This window comes from Tamandua tetradactyla, chromosome 3, assembly GCF_023851605.1.
Source record: "Tamandua tetradactyla isolate mTamTet1 chromosome 3, mTamTet1.pri, whole genome shotgun sequence".
Lineage (NCBI taxonomy): Eukaryota > Metazoa > Chordata > Mammalia > Pilosa > Myrmecophagidae > Tamandua > Tamandua tetradactyla.
In genome coordinates this window covers 112653318-112674789 of record NC_135329.1, presented here as the reverse complement: position 1 = coordinate 112674789, position 21472 = coordinate 112653318, and the positions used below count along the sequence as shown (strand labels likewise).

General features: G+C 36.8%; 1 protein-coding gene across 1 annotated transcript in view; it reads right to left on the bottom strand.

The window, feature by feature from the left end:
• KYNU (kynureninase) overlaps nt 1–21472 on the bottom strand; it is a 154857-nt gene that overhangs the window by 121727 nt on the left and 11658 nt on the right. The window contains exon 2 of the mRNA XM_077153693.1: nt 18226–18407. Coding sequence (XP_077009808.1) covers nt 18226–18407 — 182 coding nt within the window. The remainder of the gene's footprint in view (nt 1–18225; nt 18408–21472) is intronic.

Here is a 21472-nt window from a genome sequence, read left to right as displayed (position 1 = left end):
CATCAATGAGCTAATCCAATCATTCAAAAACTTTAAAAGAAGAGAGATTTTTCACTGCTTCTTCAGCCAGCAAGTGTCTCCTGTGGAGTTTGTCCAGACCCTTCATTGGAGCTGCCAGCTTCACAGCCTGCCTTGTGGGTTTTTGACTCTTTCATTTCCACAGTTGCATAAGACACCTTTATAAATCTCTTATTTGCAGATATTTCCTGTTGGTTCTGTTCTCTCGAGAACCTTGACTTATACGCAACCCATTTCTGATCTGTTGCACTCTGCCAGCTTTAGCAAACTGAAATACCCTAAGATCAGGAACAAGTTCCCACTTTCACACTGCTGTTCAGCATTTGTATTGTTGGAAGACTAGCACTTCCTGATTTCAAAATTTATTACAAAGGTACTAAGTAATCAAGAAATTGTCATCTTGGCATAAGGACACAAGAGATTGTCATCTCGGCACAAGGACAGAGATATATCCATATATATATATGTATCTTCCAGAACTTGTATTAAGCAATACATTCTCAAACTTTACATCCAAAGTATGGGCAACAAAAGAAACAGCAGCTAAATTGGATTTCATCAAAATTAAAGACATTTTTGCATCAGAGGACATTATCAGGAAAGTGAAAAGACAACCTACAGAATGGATGAAAATATTTGAAAATCATATGTTTAATAATTTAATATACAGAATATATAAGGAACTACTACAACTCAACAACAAAAAGACAAACACCTCAATTAAAAATAGGCAAAGGACTTCAATAGACATATCTTCCAAAGAAGATTTACAGATGACCAATAAGCACATGAAAAGATGCTCAACATCATTAGCCAATCAGGTATTGCAAAAGAAAACCACAATGAGATACCACTTCACATCCACTGGAATGACTATTATTAAACAACAACAACAATAAAACAGGAAATCACAAATGATGGGGATGATGCTTATAAATAGGAACCTTTTTACATTATTGGTAGGAATGTAAACTTCCAATGGAAAAGAGTTTGGCAGCTTCTCAAAAAGTTAAACAGAGCTATCTTATAACCTGGCAATCCCATTTCTAGAAATATACCCCAAAATATTGAAAGCAGGGAATAGACAGATATTTGCACATCATTGCATATAGCATTATTTACAATAGCCAATAGGTGGAAGTAAGCCAAGTATCCAAGTATCCATCAACATATGAATGGATAAACAAAATGTGGCATATCATTTGGCCTTAAAAGGAATGAAGTTCTGATGCACACTATTATGTGGATTTATCTTGAAGGTATGGAAAGTGAAATAAGTCAGACACAAAGTACAGCATTACATGATTTCATTTATATAAAATAGCTAGAATATGCAAATTCTTAGAGATAGAAAGTAGAATACAGTTTACCAGGGTGTCATGGTCAGGTTCACGTGTCAACTTGGCCAGGTGGTGGTACCCGTTTGTCTGGTTGGGCAAGTGCTGGGCTGTCCGTTGTTATGAGGACATTTCATAGAATTAAATTATGTTCATGTTGGCTGCATCCACAGCTGATTCCATTTGTAACTAGCCAAGCAGAGTGTCTTCTGTAATGAGTGATGTTTAGTCTAATCACTGGAAGCCTTTTAAAGAGAATTCAGAAGAGACAGGCTCCCTTCCTGCTTTGGCTGGCAAGCCTCGCCTGTGGAGTTCATCCAGACCCTCCATCGGAATCGTCAGCTTCACAGCCTACCCTGCGGATTTTGGACTCTACGTTCCCATGGTTATGTAAGACACTTTTATAAATTTTATGTCTACGGATATTTCCTGCTGATTCTGTTTCTCTAGAGAACCCTAGCTAATACACAGGGAGTGAGGTTTGGGGTTGGGAAAATGGAGAGTTGATATGTAATGGGCATATGGTTTCTGTTTAGAATGATGGGAAGGTTCTGGTAACAGCACAACATTGTGCATGTGATTAATCTCACTGAACTGTATTCTTGGGAGTCACTGAGATGGGAAAGTTTATGCTGTATATTTGTTTTCATGATTAGACAAAAATAGAGTGACTACTGTGACAATGACAACTAAATGCAATACATGATATGGACTGAATTTAGTGGACAAAAGGTCAAACGAACATTATTGGAACATATGAAAATACTGGAACATGGACTGTAAGCTTGATATCAATGTAAATTTCTTGAACTTAATACCTTCAGGTTAGATGGTTACATAAATGAATATCCTTGCTCTTAAGAAGTGTTCATGGAAGTTTTAAGTGTTTAAAGAGCATGATGTACATAACCTACTCTCAAATTTTTAGAAGATAGATAGATAGATAGACAGATAGACAGAAGATGGGCAGATTGATAGAGATCAAATGATAGTGGCAAAACGTTAAAAGTTAGTGGATCTGGACATCTGGGGTTGGGGTGGTACACTGGAGTTTTCTGCATGTATTTTTTTATATTTCTGCAATTGTTGAGTTTGAAATTATTTCAAAATAAAAAGTCAAAAAAAAAGAGGAATCTGATGCTCTTGGCAGCATACAGCTCTAAAAAACAGGGAAGAGGGCTCCAAGGGATGAAGGAAAAGCATGCAAATCAACTTGATGGAAAGGTGTCTTCCATAAGACTGAGCGAATGGAGGGTATATCTTCCACAAGTGGCTTGGCACTGAGTCATGCTCCATTTAGTAACCCAGGCATGACAGAAGGGGCTTCCAATGTGTATGTTTGGGTTTGGGGTAGGAGAATGGTGAGGGGGGATAGATGGAAGGAGGAGGTTGCTGCCAGGGATGTTACCTGCTCTCAAATGTCCACATAGACTGTGGGAATGGGAAACAGGAGAGTTTATCAGGACCTCACAGACTCCTCCCTGGACCCCAAGTGGCTTCCAACAGCTTGTGGAATACTAGGAAGAGGGAAAGAAACTCTAAAATGAATGAGCCACGTTTTCCCAACAAATCTGGTAGGTGTTCAGTTTGATTTCATTTTTAAAAAATAAAGAATTATAATATTTTTTACGTCTCCCAGCTGAGACAGCAAATTATACTCATTACCATTAGCATAACCATTATGAAGATATTAATGAGAATGGTTTTTTAATTGCACGAAATAAAAGATTATCTTCCCCATAGTGACTTCTCACTCCTTTGAATTCTTAAAAAACACTTGGGGCTAGTTTACTAGTTTATTTTAATTGGACTCTATAGAATAAATCATGAATGAGCTATATTTTTTCTCACACCACTGCTCTTAAACCCATGTGCTGTGGTTTGAAGCTGTATGTGTACCAGAAAAACATTTTCTTAAGCTTAATCCATTCCTATGGGTGTGAACTCATGCTAAGTAGGACCTTTTGATGTGGTCACTTTAGTTAAAGTATATAGAACCACCTCAATCAGGATGGGTCATAATCCTCTTACTGGAGTCCTTTATAAGTGGAATGAATTTCAGACAGATGGAGAGAAAGCCACAGGAAGCGACCAGAAGCTGAGCATCAACACAACTCAGAAGAGATGGAGAGACCAGGACACACTGCCTCGTGCTTTGCCATGTGACGGATGAAGGACCAAGGATCAGCAGCAGCCAGCTCCAGGACACCAGACTCTTCAAGAATAAAGCATTGCCTTCATGCTACCTTGCATTGGACTCTTTTATCCTAATCTCAACACTGTTGTTATGGGACAAAGGCAGTTAATTCTTTCGCCCAATGTGCTCAAATGACCAATTCCTGAGACACTAGTGGTTCAAAGAGTCTAAGAACAAAGCAGGAGATCAGATGGCCTATTGGCCCAAACATCTGTCTCCCCAAACTACAGTAAATATGATCATTTTATGGCATTAAACGATGGGCAGGCTTTAGCACAGTGGCCCCAGATGATGTAGTAAGGGTGACTTAATTATTGAGCAAGCACAGATTGATTGCATGCTTAGTCACAGAATGTATACAAGAAATCGGTGGTGCTAATATGATGATGGGTGTGATTTTTAGTATTATACTGAGGTATAGGTGATTTACAGATTTAAGTCTAAGCACATGTTAGGCGGGCCTATTTTGGTTAGATTTAGTTCAAGACAATTGTCTATTATCAAGACAACTTTGAACTTGGGGTTGGTTAGTTCTGGGCTGATTCAAAACCCTTTGTTAATAAACATTAAGGGCTGTCTTTAGTGATCACAAGACTCTAAAGTAAAAAAAAACCTGTATAAATGTATACACATGAAGGTTAGTCACAAGGTTTTTTACAATTACAAGGGCAACGACAATGGTTATTCAAGCATTATCAGAGATCAAGGCAGCTGTATTACCATTCAAAGATTTCAGGTATTTCCCTCTGTCTACTCTAATATACTAGGAAGTAAAAAGTAATATCTATATAATAATTCAGTAATCATAATCACCCCTTAAATCCTAACTTCTCAGTTACAGCTAGAAACAGAAACACAGAAATACTTTTGAGAGGGATACGGTAACATTATGAGCCATTAAATACTCATTGCTTAATCCAATCCATTTCATGGTATTTGCTTAAGCACCCAAGGCAACTAAAACAGCATTCATCTACCTGAATGATGTCTCCCAACTCTTGCAGATGATAGCTCATGTAGTTATCATCACCTTACCCACAGACTCCTCAGACAAAGTCTTTCTGGAGTGATTTAAGCTCTGCTACTCTTAATTTGATTCCCTGAACCCAAAGGAAATACACCTCCTTAATATAGTCATTGTTGTCATATTGATGGAGCTACTTTTTAGCTTTAAGTTGTAACTATTTTAAAGTCCTGAGTAGAGCTTTATGTCTCCTCCATATATGGATTCCCTATTCTGATGTCCTACACAAAGTGAGTTCTCAATATATGTTATGATTACCTATTAATAACTTGGCAATTAAAAAAATACTGTAATACAAGCAAACTTTTATATATCTCATTTGGATTTAACCTACTGCCTTATCACAACAAGAACTTGAAAATAATACCAGTCCCTGAGTCTGCCTCAAAGTTTCTAATTTAATTGACCTGGTGGGGGCCTGGGCAAACGCATTAAAAAAAAAAAAAGCCCTGGGCAGGCCACAGTGACTCAGCAGGCAGAGTTCTCACCTGTCATGCCTGAGACTCGGGTTCGATTCCCAGAATCTATCCATGCAAAAAGAAAAAAAAAAGTCCTCAACTGATTTCTTCTAAGCTATATGTCAGAACGTCTAGTACTTCAGCTCCTCATTAATAATACAAAACAAATAAGCAAACAAATAAAATTCTGTGATGGCTCTAGTTTAATTGCATTGGCCAAGAACACAAACAGTAGCCAACTTGACCTTTATATTTACATATGGTTATTATAATTTATAACTTAAGAAGTCCAATGTAAACGTTTTAAGATTCACGATTAAATACATGTGAAATCATTCTAGCAAAGCTTTCCAACCTTTTTCACATTAAGGGACACATAGAAAATTAAATTATTCAGCTTTCTGTAATAAATCAAAAAGGCTGCTTTAGGATAAAGGTAAAACACACAATTCTTTGCCCCAAATGTTAAAGGAATAAAAATCTCAGCACACTTCTAACTCACACACATACACGTACACACACACATAAAACAAACATACTCAAAAAACTGAATAAAAATCAAGTTTAGTGTAAAAACAGGAACTATAAAGTAACTCTCTTTTCCTTTTTATAAATTAAAGACAAAAATCTATTTAAAAAAAAAAGCTTTGACTGAAGACATAAGTAATTTCGAAAGCTTTTTTAATGGCATGTGTTTACAAAGAATATCTTCTAAAGCAAAGTTGTTATTAATAAAAAGAAACTCAGATTTAGTAATTTGATTTATCAGGTGCCAGAGCATACCTTTGATGCATACTCAGCATAAGAAATAAGTCTAAATATTTCCTTTCAGCATTGAAAGCATATTTTTAAGATTCTTTCCTTCTTATCAAAGATAAGTGTTCGAATATTATGGAAAGCCATTTCTTGCTTTTTATACTTCAAGAGAAACCTAAGACACAACTTGATGGAGAAGCAAAGTTTATGATTTAAGGGAAATTTTGAACGCTCAAAAGCTGTTTTAGTAAGCCACGTTCTAGGATTGGTGTTTGAAACTGCTGGCAGTGTGGGAAATGAAGAAGGAAAATTACACTTCTATGGAAGTCAACTTTTACAAGAAATGTATTGATTTATTTGTTTTTAAAGAATATTTAATGGTTATTTTCCTTCATATGTGTGAAAGGATGGACCCTCTCTAAAAGACCCTGATTAAGGGGATATAGAGGACATTAATGGGGTGTTATTCTATAAGAAATCCCAGGTTTAAATTTCAATATAGTATGACTGTTCATTTGAGAAATTTGAGCTAATTTTTCCTTTTTTGTAAAACCGAGAATTATGCTGTATAATTAAAAAAGGAAGAAAAGTAAATAAGTTTCCCAAATGTATGCAATGTTTTTGAGCATTGGTGAACATTGAATTGTTGCTGATTGTGCTATAATTACTTATTGAAATGATAGAGTTTCCAGCTGTGTTCATTTCATTTGAGTTTAGATTATTTGGAGCCCTGGTAATATCAAGACAATTACAAGCATTTAATATGAATTTGTTGGGTAAGAATTGTCTAATTGTAAAATTGTCCAAATCTTAATACTTAGGATGATTATGCAGTTGGAGTTTTGCTGTTTTGTTTGTTTGTTTGTTTGTTGTTGGCTTTATGGAAGTAGTTTTTGGCAATTTGGAAAAGTGCTTAACTGGGATTTGTGTTTATGTCTATAAATCTCTGACCAGAATTGTCCAAGGAATTAGGCCAAAATATTACCAATAGACAAATTATCTCTAGAAACAAACTAATGGGGCAAGGACTTATTTCCTTTCTTACATCATGCACATGGCTTTGCATCTCAAAATCTCCAAGTTCTGATTCTGACCAATATGGCATAAGCACACTCCATCCTGTCAATCCCCCTAAATGCAACTAAATTCCTTGGAAAAAATAATGTGCAGCTATCTGAGGATTCTGAAAAATAAATGTTTACAGATTATTAGGGAAGAAAATCGTCAAGCAGTGCTGAATCTGCATTGATTTTCCAATCTGTTTTTCCACCTATATTATCTCCTGGCCTTATTCAAAGACAGCTAGAAATCCCAAAATGCACATTAAGAGGATGGGGGTGGGGGCGGGATTGAAACAGCTCCAAAAGAAGTCCAATCTCCTATTTCTGATCATAGAAGTGTAAGAGAGGACACCTAAGGCCAGGGCAGGGAATGGGTGGAAAAAGAATCCTGTTTTATTATTTTTTTCCACCTTTTTTTTGTGGTTGTTGTTTAAATGCCAGTGGCAGTGGCTGCAGCAGCAGCAGCTACACAGGCACTTGAAGGAAGGAACCCTACTTTTCAACCAAAGGAGTGGAATTTCCAAAAATGTGGGATCACCCTGTTTACTTCTGTTTTCCATCCTCTAGTGCTTCAGCTTCAGAGGCAGACAAAGTCACAGGAAGTGCATGCAGACTGGGCAAGTTAAAGTCTTAGGTTTCTCATCATAGGAAAAAGAAGGTGGATCCTTGTGGGCAGGAAAGTGTTAGGGAGATAGCAGAGAAGAGGGAGCTCAAGAAAATGATCTTATAATTTTTATGTGAATTCCTGGATCACTCCAGTACTATTCCTGCATGAATCTGACCCTGAACTTTGAATTCTCAAAGTTCTCAAACAACTTTGAGAATTGAATGTAGGTTATAACTTGACCACTGAATATGATAGACACTGGACAGATCCGAATGGCAATGCACAGTCTTTGAAAATAAATTGATAGTGAAACTACCACCCCCAAAATGTGAGTAGGAATTGTAGCCTTAGCATAACTGGTTTGATAATTTGTTAAAGCAAAGCGAAACAAAACAAAAATATTAAGATTCTCTATGGGATGTAATATAATACCCAGAGTTTCATAAGATAAAGTGTAAAATGTCTAAGATACAAACCAAATTTATTCAACATAGGAAGAACCAGAACAATGTCAATATCTCTCAATGGAAAAAAAAAACAGTTAATAGACATCATCTCAGGTCTCAGAAAGACTGGAATTATCAAAGACATTAAAGCAGCTATTATAACCATAATCTAAGAAGTAAGTTTAGTGTTTCAGTTTGCCATTGCTGACAGAGTGCAATAGAGTAGAAATGGATTGGCTTTTACAAAGGGGATTTACTAGGTTACAAATATACTGTTCTAAGGCAATAAAAGTGTCCAAATTAAGCCATCAATAAGAGGATTTCTTCACTCAGGAAAGGTCGATTGCATCCGGGGTTTCTCTGTGATGTGGGAAAGCACATGGCAACATCTGTTGCTCCTCTCCTAGGTTGGTTTCAAATTGGTTCTCTTAGCCTCTGATATCTCCTGGGGCATTTTCCTTCTATATTCTAAGTGTCTGTTACTTGATTTCATCTCTCTACTCTCTGTGTCAACTCTCCTAGCAGCTGTGCTTTCTCCAAAATGTCTCCCTCTTAAAGGACTTGTAAGTAGACTAAGACTCACCTTGAATGGTAGGGTCACATGTCCAGGGAAACAACCTAGTCAGAAGGTTCCACTCAACAACAAGTCTGCCCCCACAAGATTGGTTTAGAAGAACATGATTTTTCTGGGGTACATAACAGTTTCAAACCAGCACAGTCAGATACTCTTGAAATGAATGGAAAAATAGAAAATCTCAACAGAGAAATAAAAGATTTCAAAAAGAAACAAATTGAAACATTAGAATAGAAAAGTAAGATGACTGGATTAAAAAATCCTGTTGAACACAATAGCAGAATGGAGATGACATAGGAAAGGCTTGCTGAACTCATAGTTCAATAGCAATTATCCTATCTGAACATAAGAATGAAGAAGAAATGGTAAAAACCTGAACACGGCCTCATGGTCTTTGGACTAATACCAAAAGATCTAATATTTGTAACATTGGAGTTATAGAAGGCAAGGAGAAAGAGTGGGGTACAAAAAATATTTGAGAAAATGATGGCTGAAAACTTACCAAATTTGTTGAAAGATTTAAACCTACATGGCCAAAAATCTTAGCAAACTCAAACTGGATAAATTGAAATAAATGTATGCCCAGACACATTGTAATCAAACTGCATAAAATCAAAGACAAAGAAATATCTTTAAAGTAATCACAGAAGAGGACAAATTTCCCATAATGATTCTAGTGATTACACATATCTCACCAGAAGCCACGGAGACCAGAAAGCAGTTGGGATAAAAACTTTTAAGTGTTGAAATAAAATAATTGTCAGTGCAGAATTCCATATCCAAAGAAAATGTACAACAGGAATGAAGGCATAATAAGGACATTTTCAGATGAAGGCAAATAAGAAGTTTCATTGGCAGTATTTGAAAAGAAATACCAAAGGAAATTATTTAGGCTGGAGAGAAGTGATACGCAAGAGAAATTTTGACTTCAGGAATGAAGAGGAGGAATAGAAATAGTGCATGTCTGAGTAAATATACAAGATTACTTTTTCCTTCTTAAGTATTTAGAAATATATATGAAAGAATATTTTAAATGTTGAAAGCAAAAATTATAGCATTATCTGACGGGATTTTCAGTGTATGTAGACATAATGCATACAACACTACAACAGTGGGAGCATGTAAAGAGAAATACATGGTGGTAAGGTTTGTGCATCCCACTTGAATTGGAAAAATACTACCTCTGAAAGGACTGTGAAAATTCTGCAAATATATATATATATATACACACATATATGTAATAATATAACATAGAATATAATAATTTAATATATATTAAAATTCCTAGAACAACCACTAAAAATGATAGATCTAAATCTAAGTATAATAATAATTACAATAACTATAAATGGTCTAACTATATAGATTAAAAGGCAAAGATTGACAGAGTGGTTAAAAAAAAGAAAGAGTGATACCCAGCTATATGCTGTCTACAAAATAAAATATATGATATAGGTAATTTAAGTGTAATAACATATATAGGTTAAAAATAAAAATATGAAAAAGATATACCATGGAAACACTGATCAAAACAAAACTGGAATGGCATCCAGTTGTATTAATATCAGACAAAATAGACTACAGAACAAGCATACCACCAGGAATAAGGAGGCACTTTACATAAAGATAAATGGATCAGTTCAACAAGAAGACTTAATAATGTTAAATGTAAATACACCTAACAATAAAGTCCCAACATATACAAAGCAAAGATTGATGGAACTGCAAGGAGACATGGATTAGCCCATAATTATTATTGGATATTTCAACACTTTCCTCTTAGTAATTGATATAGCAAGTCAATAGAAAACAGCAAGTAAGGATACAACAGAACTGAGAATCACCATCAAGCAAAGTAATGTATTTGACATTTATAGAAAATGTCTTTCAACGACAGCAGTATATATATTGTTTTTAATTGCACATGGAGATTTTTCCCAGACAGACTATATTCTGGGTCAAAAAAAAAGGAAAAAAAAATGAGAAAAACTTACTAAATTTAAAAGAACTGATACCACACTATGAATAATCTGACCATAATAGAATTCAATTAATAACCGAAGGAAAACTGAACAATTTTCAAATATTTGAAAATTCAAAAACACCCTCCTAAATAACCAGGGGTGAAAGAAAACTTTGGAACTCAGAGCTGGACAAAGAATTATCAGACATGACATCAAAAGTATAATCCGTAAAGGGAAAAAATAATATATTATAAATCCCTGAAATTAAAAAAAGTTCTTCTTTGTGAAACATGTGCTAAGAGAAAAAATATATAAGTTACAGGCTAGAAAGAAAGATTTTATTTTACAAAGTCCTTGGATACTAAATAAATTCTTTAGAATTCTTAAAACTCAACAATAGAAAAACAACCAAATTTTCAAAAAAGGTCAAAATATCTGACCAGCACTTCTAGAAAGTAGAAATAAGAGTGGCACATAAGTTAGTAAAGAGATGCTTAAGTTTATAGCTAAGATAGTTAATTTCATTTGTCAACCTGGCCAGGTGATGGCACCCAGTTGATTGGTCAAGCAAGACTGGACAGTTTCTGTTGTCCAGTCATCAGCATGTTGATTGCATCTATGGCTGATTTTATCTACAACCAATAAAGGAGATTGCTTTCAACAATAAGAGATGTCTCATCCAATTAATTAAGGGTTTTAAAAAGAGAAGTGATGATTTCAGCAGCAGAAGAGAGTATTTCCATCCTCTACTTCAGCTAGCCAGCTTCTGGGAAATTTATTGAAAAACTTCATTGGAGTTCCCATCTTGCTGCCTGCCCTCTGGAATTTCGATTTGCCCATCCCTATAGTTATATGAGACAATTCTCATAAAGATCTTATAGTGGGCCCTGACCTGTTTTTTCTCCCCCCATCCCCCTGCTACCACTGCTAACCACCTTCTGAAGCACTTCCCTCCCTGACTAGGTTGTAAGTTTCCATTTCTCTTTTCTCTGATCTCCAGAATACCCATCTACACACCTCGTGGATAAGTTCTTGTTTTTAACAGCTCTAGATAGACCAGCCTCAATTGACTTTAACCACTAAAATATACACAATTAGAAAGAAGGTTAACCCAAGAGAAAACTTTGCTTAATTATAACAGCAAAAATCACACTCACTGAACTGTGACCCAGATTCCTTGTTTTGCTGATGCTATGTTTTGAACCTGCACCCTGTAAATGGACAATAACAAAACAAGCTCATGACTGGCCCTGTCTGTAGGTCCCTCAAGTTGAATACACTCACAAGCAGCCTCCTGAAGTCAAGAAATCTTGCACATAGACCTGCATGTAGCACCTAATTGATTAATGTGAGTCAGACCAGAACTAAACACCCCACATTCCTAAAGTATTTTACTGAACCAAGCCAGTTCTAATAAAGGTTAGTGCATGTGACATACGCAATAGTCTGAGCTATTACCCTGTGCATACTCAGTAATTAGACGATCTCTGACTCTCTCATCTCAGACCACCTTGCTCATTACCCTAAGCCTGCTTGCTTTTGTTTGAATGGTATAAACACTGAAAGTTTCTTCTCTTTGGGGAGACAGATTTGAGGACTTCCCTCCTGTTTTCATGAGGCTAGCCTTTGCTAACTAAACTTTTTCTCTTCTCAAAATCCTGGTGTCTACTCATTGACTCTGTTCACCAGGCAAAGACTCATATTTTAAAAAAATATATTTTTATTGAGAAATATCCATACATGTAAAATCCAACCATATTATACAATATCATCACATTGTTGTGTATCCATCACCATGATCATTTTTAGAACATTTGCACTAGTCCAGAAAATGAAATAAGAAGAAAGGAAAAAAATAATGTATATATCCCATACCTCTTGCCCTCTGGATATGGGTTTACCTTCCCGGCACACAATGCTTCTGGGAAAACTACCACCCATGGACTTACCGAGCACTAGACAACTGCAAGTTAATACTACAAAATAAGTTACTACACACATATAGTAGTAGAATGGCTAAAAAAAAATAATAAAGCAACAGGGCGGGCCATGGTGGCTCAGCAGGCAGAGTGCTTGCCTGCCATGCCAGAGGACCTGGGTTCACTTCCCGGTGCCTGGCCATGTAAAAAAATAAAAATAAAAATAAAAAAAATAAAGCAACAAATACACCTGACAATACCAAATTCTGGTGACAATGTGGAACAATTCCCATACATTCCTGGTAGGAATGTAAGATATAAAATGGTACAGCCACTCTGGAAAACAGCTTAATAGGCTGGGTTTTTTTATTTTATTTTTGCATGGACAGGCACTGGGAACCAAACCCAGGTCTCCAGCATAGCAGGCGAGAATTCTGCCACTGAGCCATCATCACACCACCTAATAAGTTTTTGTATAGTTAAAAATTCACTTGAGTTATGATTCAGCAATCCAATTTATAGAAACTTCTTCTATAGCAGGGGGTTGCAAACTATAGTTTATGTGACAAATTTAGCCCACTACAGGCCTTACATTTTTATTTTTATACTTAAAAGGTAGAAGAAGAACGTGGAAGGAGTAGAGGAAGAGTAGAGAGAAAGAGAAGGTATGTAGCCTTCACCAAGATATTTACTATCTGAAATTTAAAGAAAATTTTTGACAACCATTCACCTAGAGATATAACAATTTCTGTTCAAACAAAAATAGCTAAATGAATGTTTCTAGCAGTCATTCATAATCAGCAAAACTGGACACAACTCAAATATCTTTTAATGGGTTATTCTAGTTTGCTAGCTGCAGGAATGCAATATACCAGAAACAGAATGGTTTTTAAAAAGGGAAATTTAATTAGTTGTTAGTTTACAGTTCTAAGGTCGAGAAAATGTCCCAATTAAAACAAGTCTATTGAAATGTCCAATCAAAGGCATCCAGGGAAAGATACCTTGGTTCAAGAAGGGCAATGAAGTTCAGGGTTTCTCTCTCAAGTGAGAAGGCACATGGTGAACAGGGTCAGATTTCTCTCTCATCTGGAAAGGCATATGGTGAACAAGGCATCATCTGCTAGGTTTCTCTCCTGGCTTCCCTTCATGAAGCTCTCCAGGAGGCATTTTCCTTCTTCATTTCCAAAGGTTGCTGGCTGGTCAACTCTGCTTCTTGTAGCTACATCATTTTGCTCTGCTCTCTCTGAACCTCTTTGATTCTCCAAAATGTTTTCTCTTTTATAGAACTCCAGAAATGTATCAAGATCCGCCCAAAAGGGTGGAGACATGTCGTCACCTAATCCACCTTAACAACCACTCTTGATCAAATCACATCTCCAGGGAGATGATATAATTACAGTTTCAAATGTACAGTATTGAATAGCGATTATTCTGCCTTTACAAAATGGGATTTAGATTAAAACATGGCTTTTCTAGGGGACATACATTCTTTCAAACCAGCACGTGGGTGAATAGCTATACAATTGTAGTAATAATTCATATAGTAAAATATTTTTCAGCAATAAAAAGGAACAAACTATTGACATACACAACTTGGATGAATACCAAGGCATTACTCTAAGTAAAGGAAACCAGCCTCAAAAGGTTGCATATAGTATATGACTCTGTTTATATATTCCTGAAAAGGCAAAACTATAAGAATGGAAAATAGATTGGTGGTTGCCAGGGGTGAGGGTTTGCAGTGAATTAAAATAAAACAATGAAGTTTCATACTGTCATAATGTCTTAGAATTCCTGATCTTGTAGTTAGCAATATAGAGGCTTCTGCTCTCTTTCAGCATCTTAGACCATATCATTATGTCCCTCTGTGACTACCCCTGACTCCAAGATTAAAAGTTTCTCCTTCTCCTCCCCTTGACCTTCCCAGGTTTATGTCCCTGCAAAAATCAAATACAACCCCCATTCCAATCCCTACTCTTGAGACCTACAGCTTTACCCCTACCTATAGCACTATAAAGGCATAGTCCCCAGGCCCATTGTAACTTTTGCTCTCCACCTGCTTGGTTGAGCCTATGCTGCTGGAGTGTTTCCTTGTATGATCCTGCGAGGGGTGCCATTCCTCTCTGTTCTAGGGCTTTTGAGTACAAATTCACTTTTCTTTTATAGATCTCTGGTGCCACTTTTCCTTGCTGCACCTGACTATCCATATAATTCAGGAGTGCCATGGAAGAGTTGCTTACAAAAGGCCAGCAAGAGGGACACGTTTGGGGAGAGATGGAATTGTTCTCTATCTGTGTCATAGATAGCATAGAAAATGTGTATAGGTTGTGACATTCAGATAGATTAGCCCAGATCCATAGTTTGGGTCCTTGAATAAGAAGAGTTTGGGGTGGATTTTAGATAAAACTTGAGAAGCTGATATTCAAATACAAGCCATCGTAACCAGGATGGTGGTTATCTTCTAAGGGGCAATGCCTGTAAGGGGGACACGACAATCTTTCTCGTGACTGGTAGTGTTCTGTTTCTTGGTGTAAGGTCTAGTTACAAAAGTGTGCTCATGCTGTAAAATGCATAGAGTTATGTGATTTGTGCATCTTACTAAATAAAAAGTCTACATTTCCCCATTATTATTATTCAGAATGCAATAAGTAATGACATTTGTGTTGCTGTGTGCCTTGTATGATTAAATTTCCTGGTGTTGTCCTGAGAGAATGTGGATGCCCTTTTTCTTTATGGGAATATATAACTATGCTCCCTAGGAGCTCACTGAAAGTACCTACAGAAGATCTCAAAATGTATGATCACCTCAGCCCATTTGCAAATCCTTACTTGTGTATTACTTTCTAATTTTGAACCCATTTGGTTTTTCTGCGATGATGAGTGGAATAGTGTATGGTGGAAGAATTCTCAGTATTTTGAGGATTTAGTAAAGAATATTCCACACCCTTGCAGACAGATTTCTCTTAGGAAATGGAGTTTGAAATCCTAAGATCAGAACAGAGATTTCCCAGGCAATGGTGAAAGCCAAAACTCTCCTGATCAAAGTCTCTCTATTCTCAGTCCTTTGTCATATATCTATGGTGGCTATAGTAACAAGTAGCCAGAAAGGTGGAATGCTTGGGCACAGACTTGCAAAAATGTGGTGCTTATTGTAATTTCATGAACCCTCAATCAAAATAATGTTGACTTTGGACATTGGGGCCAATAAATCTTCTGAGAGTAGACAGAGACCGTCTTAAGCAATTTGTATCATGTTAGGGCCTTGGTTTCTAAGATATGAAAAGGATGGAGGGTTAAAATCATGTTCTCCTCTCTGTCAACTTCTTCTCTACAATGCTTAAGCATTATCAAGCCCCTGCCTTTCTTAAAGTAAAAACTATTAATTCATTTCCTTTTCCCTTTGTAATCACTGGTTTCTTCCTTTCACAGCCAGGATTCTTGTAAAAGCACTATACATATTCAGTTTTCAATGCTTTTCCCTAGAAAAATATAGTTCATTTCAAAGCAGATGTTAAAGTTAGGGCTATTTAGTAATACTCCCCTAACTTCTAAAATGAAAAGATCATCTCACAGTCTCTTTGATAGGCTGGTAAATGCCTCCACTTTCTCAAATAATTCTCTCCTCATTTGGTTTTACAGCACTTTATTTCCTGGTTTTTCTTTGCCTCTGATTTTCTATAAGTCTTCATACTTTGCCGTTGTTTTAATTTTGTCTCTACCAACCTCTTCTAACTCTACCCAGGATGCCTGGATAATATCCACATCCATGGCATCACCTGAATGCTAATGACTCTCAAATCTATATCTTCACAAAAAACCCACCTGCCAGCTATCACCTAAGTCCCAGTCAATTCTTCCTCTAAAGTAATAGAAGTTTTAGCTTTGCATGTGGCCACCAAGAACCAAAATTACACTTTGTACCAGGTCTTCCATGCAGATGGGGAGGCCATGACCAATTCTGGCCTATGGGATGCGAGTGGACATGTTATGGGGCAACTTCTGTGAACCCTCCTCAAGGGACAGCACAGATGTATTCATCCACTTTTCTATTTTGTCCCTGCCTGCTTTCTACTCCATGAAACACAGCTTCCACCTTCTTGGTCTGTGAGATCAACACCATGAATGCAAAAGCTCATATTTACCTAAACCAGAAGTTTGTATTCATATTTCTCCTGTTATTGCACATCAGGGTTTCTTAATGAATATTTTAAATATATCTTGAACCTCTTTCTTTTTCTCCACCTCCACTGCATGTGCTTGGATTTTCATAATTCCTCCTGGATTTTTGTAAAATATTCAAATAATTTCTCTAAATCTATTCTTGCCCTGTCCAATGTATCTCTCTACTTCCAATGACATGATAGTCATAATATGAGTGGTATTTTTTGGTTTATGTTTTTGTGTGTTTCTTGTCTGTTTTCCTTATTACACACTAAAAGGAATAAAGTAAATAAAACCTAAAAAAAAAAAATCCCAAAGAAATTACAACTTTCAATTAATGTCATAAAGTTTCAAAGCCTGACCCTGGATTTAGAGAACTTCTTGCCATGCTGAGACCCTGGAACTAGAAGCTCACCGAGCCACCCCCCATAGCCCACAGCCTATGAACCTTAGAACATTCTAGGGTAGGGGCAATCACCCTGAGCTGATTTGTCCCAAGTGGGTCCAGGGTATAGTAATTTCCTCATATTTCACACATTAAGTTTTTTTTTTAATCCCTTAAGATTGAAAGCAAAATGTCCTTTTATTGTAGATTCTAGAAAGACTAGAAGATTTCTATGATATCAGAACCTTCACATACAGCCTTATTTCAGTTGGCATCATGTAGCTATTCTTTTATCACTGTCTCCCTCAAATGTTATCAAACAGTTTTAAACTGAGTGCATGGCTCTCTGTTCTTTCATCCTTGCAGAATTATACCGGGTCCTGAGTTCAGAGTAGAGGTCAATACGTGTTTTAGGTGAACATCAAAGCGGGGCATGTCCTCATATCCTATAATGACGTAGAAGCCAAATATAAACATCCCCAAATCATGTTAGCTAATGTTTTTAGATTTTGAGTGCCCAAAACAACCTATGCCTCACTTAATCTAAAGAAAAGTGGAAATAATAACATGTCATGAAGCATGTATAAGAAATCCATTTGGGTGGATTATTCCATTCAACCAGATTAACTTCATCGTTAACAAAAATTGGAATAAGTCCAAATACGAAAATTTTTTAGGTTTTCATTCCTGGGCTACGTATTTTTTTTTTTTTAAAGGGTCTTCTCTAAAACAGAGAAAAAAGCTAAGTTATTGTATTCTTAAAGAAAAAGCAGCATGCATTTCTTAAGCATGGCTTCTTCTTTCTTTTTATTTTTTTTAAAATTCCATATATTCCTTCTTTACTCACAGCATGCAAAGATGGCTATACATACAACAGTCCTCTTAATATAACAAGTCCCAAAATAATATCCCGTGTAACATAAATATCATGCTCTCGTAAACTGGGTGTCACTAAATAGGAGATACTGTAATATTGTATTGAAAAGCAATTGCTTTGAGCTCTAAGTGCTTAAAGAACAAGTAAATGGATCTGTCTATAATTTTCAATCAGTCACTCTATTGTTCAGAGAAATAAATGACAGCATAAGCAGCTTGTAAGTATTTTACTCAGAGAAGAAGAAGGAACATAATCTTAGGTGAAGGTAGACTGACAGGTTGATTTAGTAGCAGAAGAAACCTGCTGTTTTTCAGACACAACCGCTGTGTCTCTATCATGCAATGGAACAATGATTTTGCCAAGATTTATGATAAGCACATAAAATAGCAAAACTAATTAACTAAATTAATTGATTAAAAAAATCTCTCCCAATATTCTTACTTGGAGGCAGGTCCTGCATTTTGGGGATATAAAAATATTCTCTAAAGTGCCTCAGTGTATCTTCCTTGTCAAGTTGGAGTGCGACTCTCTCATCTGTTGGGTGACATCTGAGTTGAGATGCAATGCGTTGCACTGTGTCAGCCGGTAACTCAAGAGGTGAGGGCTCCATTGCAAGTTGTCCTCTAAAAATGAAAAAATAAAAACAAACAGTTATTATTTTCCTGCCAGAAATAAGCCATTTAAGTAAATACCTTTTAACTACAATGGCCATCTTCTCAACCTCAGAAATGATACAATTAACCACACAACATTGTATTTCATGGCCTGAGTTTTTCTCATTTACAAAATGATGAAAATAATAGTCACTCAGAGTTATTGAAAAACTAAATCAGATAATATGTGTACAGTTCTTAAATGGTGCTCAGGACAGAGTAAGCCCTTACTAAATGTTATTGCTTCTCATTTATCTTACCCTGGAAAAGTGGACCACATTAGTGACTTTCAAACGTATTTAACGCCTTTATCTTTTCCTACAAATATCCTTCTAAGACTAAAAATAGAGATGATTTGGAAGCACAGAAAATTAGTGCACAGCCCAGTTTTTCATTTTTCCTATTCCTTACCCATAATCCTGCCGCACGGTGATTCTTGATCATAGCTACTGACGAATATAACATCGGACCCGAACAAATTCTTTATTGTGAAGGAAAATTATATTAATTAAAAAGACCACTTTACGTTAAATAATTTTAATATTTTTGCCATATGAAGACCAAAGAGATCTACCTGCTGCTGTTACTCAGAACAAAGCAGGATCCCATACTGTCCCTTGAAGGCACATTCTGTTCTGTCTGGTCATCATTCAACTTTCTTCACTTTGGGGGGATTAAAAAAAAATGATCTCTACCAAGTACATAAATGATAATGGAGATTTAATCACATATTTTTAAGCTTCACATGTTTTCTTTTTATTTATTTATTTATTTTAAGCTCCTCTAAATATTTTTTAATTTAATCAAAACAGTGTTAGAGACAAAAATTTGTTCTCAGGGTAGCTTGGCTTGCATGTTTACACTTTTGCTGACTCCATTTATACATTCCTCCATTTATTTACTTTTTCAACAAATGTTTTTTGAGTATCTACCACTTGGTAACCACTGTTGCCCACACCGGTGAATCACTCCTGTATACCAGAGATAAAGTGGTTATTCCCGTGGAGTTTGTCTTTGGTTGAAGAAGAGAGAAAATAGCAAGCAAGTAATTTTTTTTTTTTGTATGCTGTATGGTGAGGGTCATATTTCATTCCCTTTCCATGTGAGTATCCCTGTATAGCTGCACCATTTGTTGAATATTTTTGTTTGTTTGATTTTTCATTTGTTTGCTTGTTTGTCCATTTGTTTGGGAAGTGCATGGGCTGGGGATTGACCTTTGGTCTCCTGCGTGGCAGGCGAAAATTCTACCACTTGCACCTGCAAGTAGGCAATTATTAAATAATGTAATTTCAGATTGTCTCAAAGACCAACGCTTTTAAAGAGCAGAGTAACAATGTAACTGGAGTTCTGCTGAAACTGACATTGAGCTTCACTCTAGGCTCACAGTCTTGCCACAGGAAAGAACTCAAGGACTAGAAAACAAGTGAAGGCAAACATCAAGGTTTATTAAAGAGAAAGGACACACTAAAGAAATTAGTGCAAGCATGCTCGAGAGAGAAGCAAGCCTAGGAGGAAAGGTCAGTTGGTTTTATAGGGGCTTCAGTCCACAGTAATTTTCTATTTTTGCCCTGTCATTGTCAAGTGTTCATGTTGTTTCAATAGAGTTGTTTTGGTGACTTTTCTGTTATGTACTTATTCTATTGTCTAAAAGGAGTTCTTCCTGTTGGCCACATAGGAAACTAGTTTTGCAAGCTTCACTGGAACTAATGGTAATGTCTTGTCTCAATTCATCCTGGGGTGCTAGCAGTGAAACTTTTAGCTCTTCCACAGCCACCAGATAGCTGGACTTTTGGGTACCTCTAACAGTGGATTACTACAACCTCCTGGGGGAACGATACAATTTTCAGCAGACTGATAATTTCCTATCTGTGCTTGATAGGAGATTTATCATCATTGAGCAGCCCTCTTCACTCCAAATAGCTGAGCGAGCTTACAATACTAGAAAAGCATGCTTAAAGTCAGCATAGAGATTAATCTTTTTCCCAGCTGCCTGTGTGAAACCCTGAGTGAGGGGTATGATCATGTTTGGCTTTTTGGAGCTTTGCTTCTATAATTCCTTTTAGTGAGACAGTAGCCTATGCTGCCTTTCTAACTCCTTCTTTCACAAAGATACTCCCATCCATAAACCATTTCAACTCAGAGTTATTTAGGGGCCGGTCCTGTAGGTCTGGACTGCTAGAATAATTCTGAGCAAGTGTCTCTGTACGTGGATGCTTGAGGAGCGCACTCCCCTGGTCTGTGCTTGCAGGCAGTAGAGTAGCTGGGTTCAGGGTGATACAGACTTGGATTTGAATCTCTGGCATATCTCACAGCTGGGCTTGATATTTCAGGAGCTTATTGTTTGAGAGCCACTGATGCACTCTTACCTCCAGAATGTCTCAGATTTGTTGGGGTGCACACACTGTTAGAATTTGTCCCCATATCAGCTTGGTGGCTTGTTTTATAAGCTCAAAGTAGGGTGACCATTCTTGGACTGTGGCATCTTGGCTTTGAAAAGTATACCACAGGTTGGGGGCTGTCTCCAAACCTTTGCACTAAGACTACTAATGCTACTCCTTTTTACTCTGTCACATACAGATAAAGAGGCTTATTTAAGTTTGGCAGGCCAGGAGCAGGCAGGTGGTAAGAGCATCTTGAGGGTGGTGAAGGCAGTAGCCTGCTCCACTCCCCATTCCAAGAGGGCACTATCTGGTCCCCTGAAGGCTTCATACAGAGGCCATGCAATTCCTTAAAGTGGGGTATCCAAATCCTGGTGTATCCTGCCATCCCCAGGAAGGCTCTTCATTGGTTCTCGGTCTCAGGGAGTGGCACTGAAGGGTACAGCCTGGACTCTTTCAGATTACAGACAGTCCTCTCCTGGTGTGAGGACAAATCCAAGGTAAAGACCTTTTTGTAAGGCAGTTTGAACTGTTGAAGATGAAACTTGCTACCTGTTAGGCTAAGAAATCAAGGGTAACGATTTTTGTGAGGTAGGCTTCCCTCGGAGAACTGGAGATGAACAAATCACCTGCATACTGCAGAAGAGAGTTAGATTC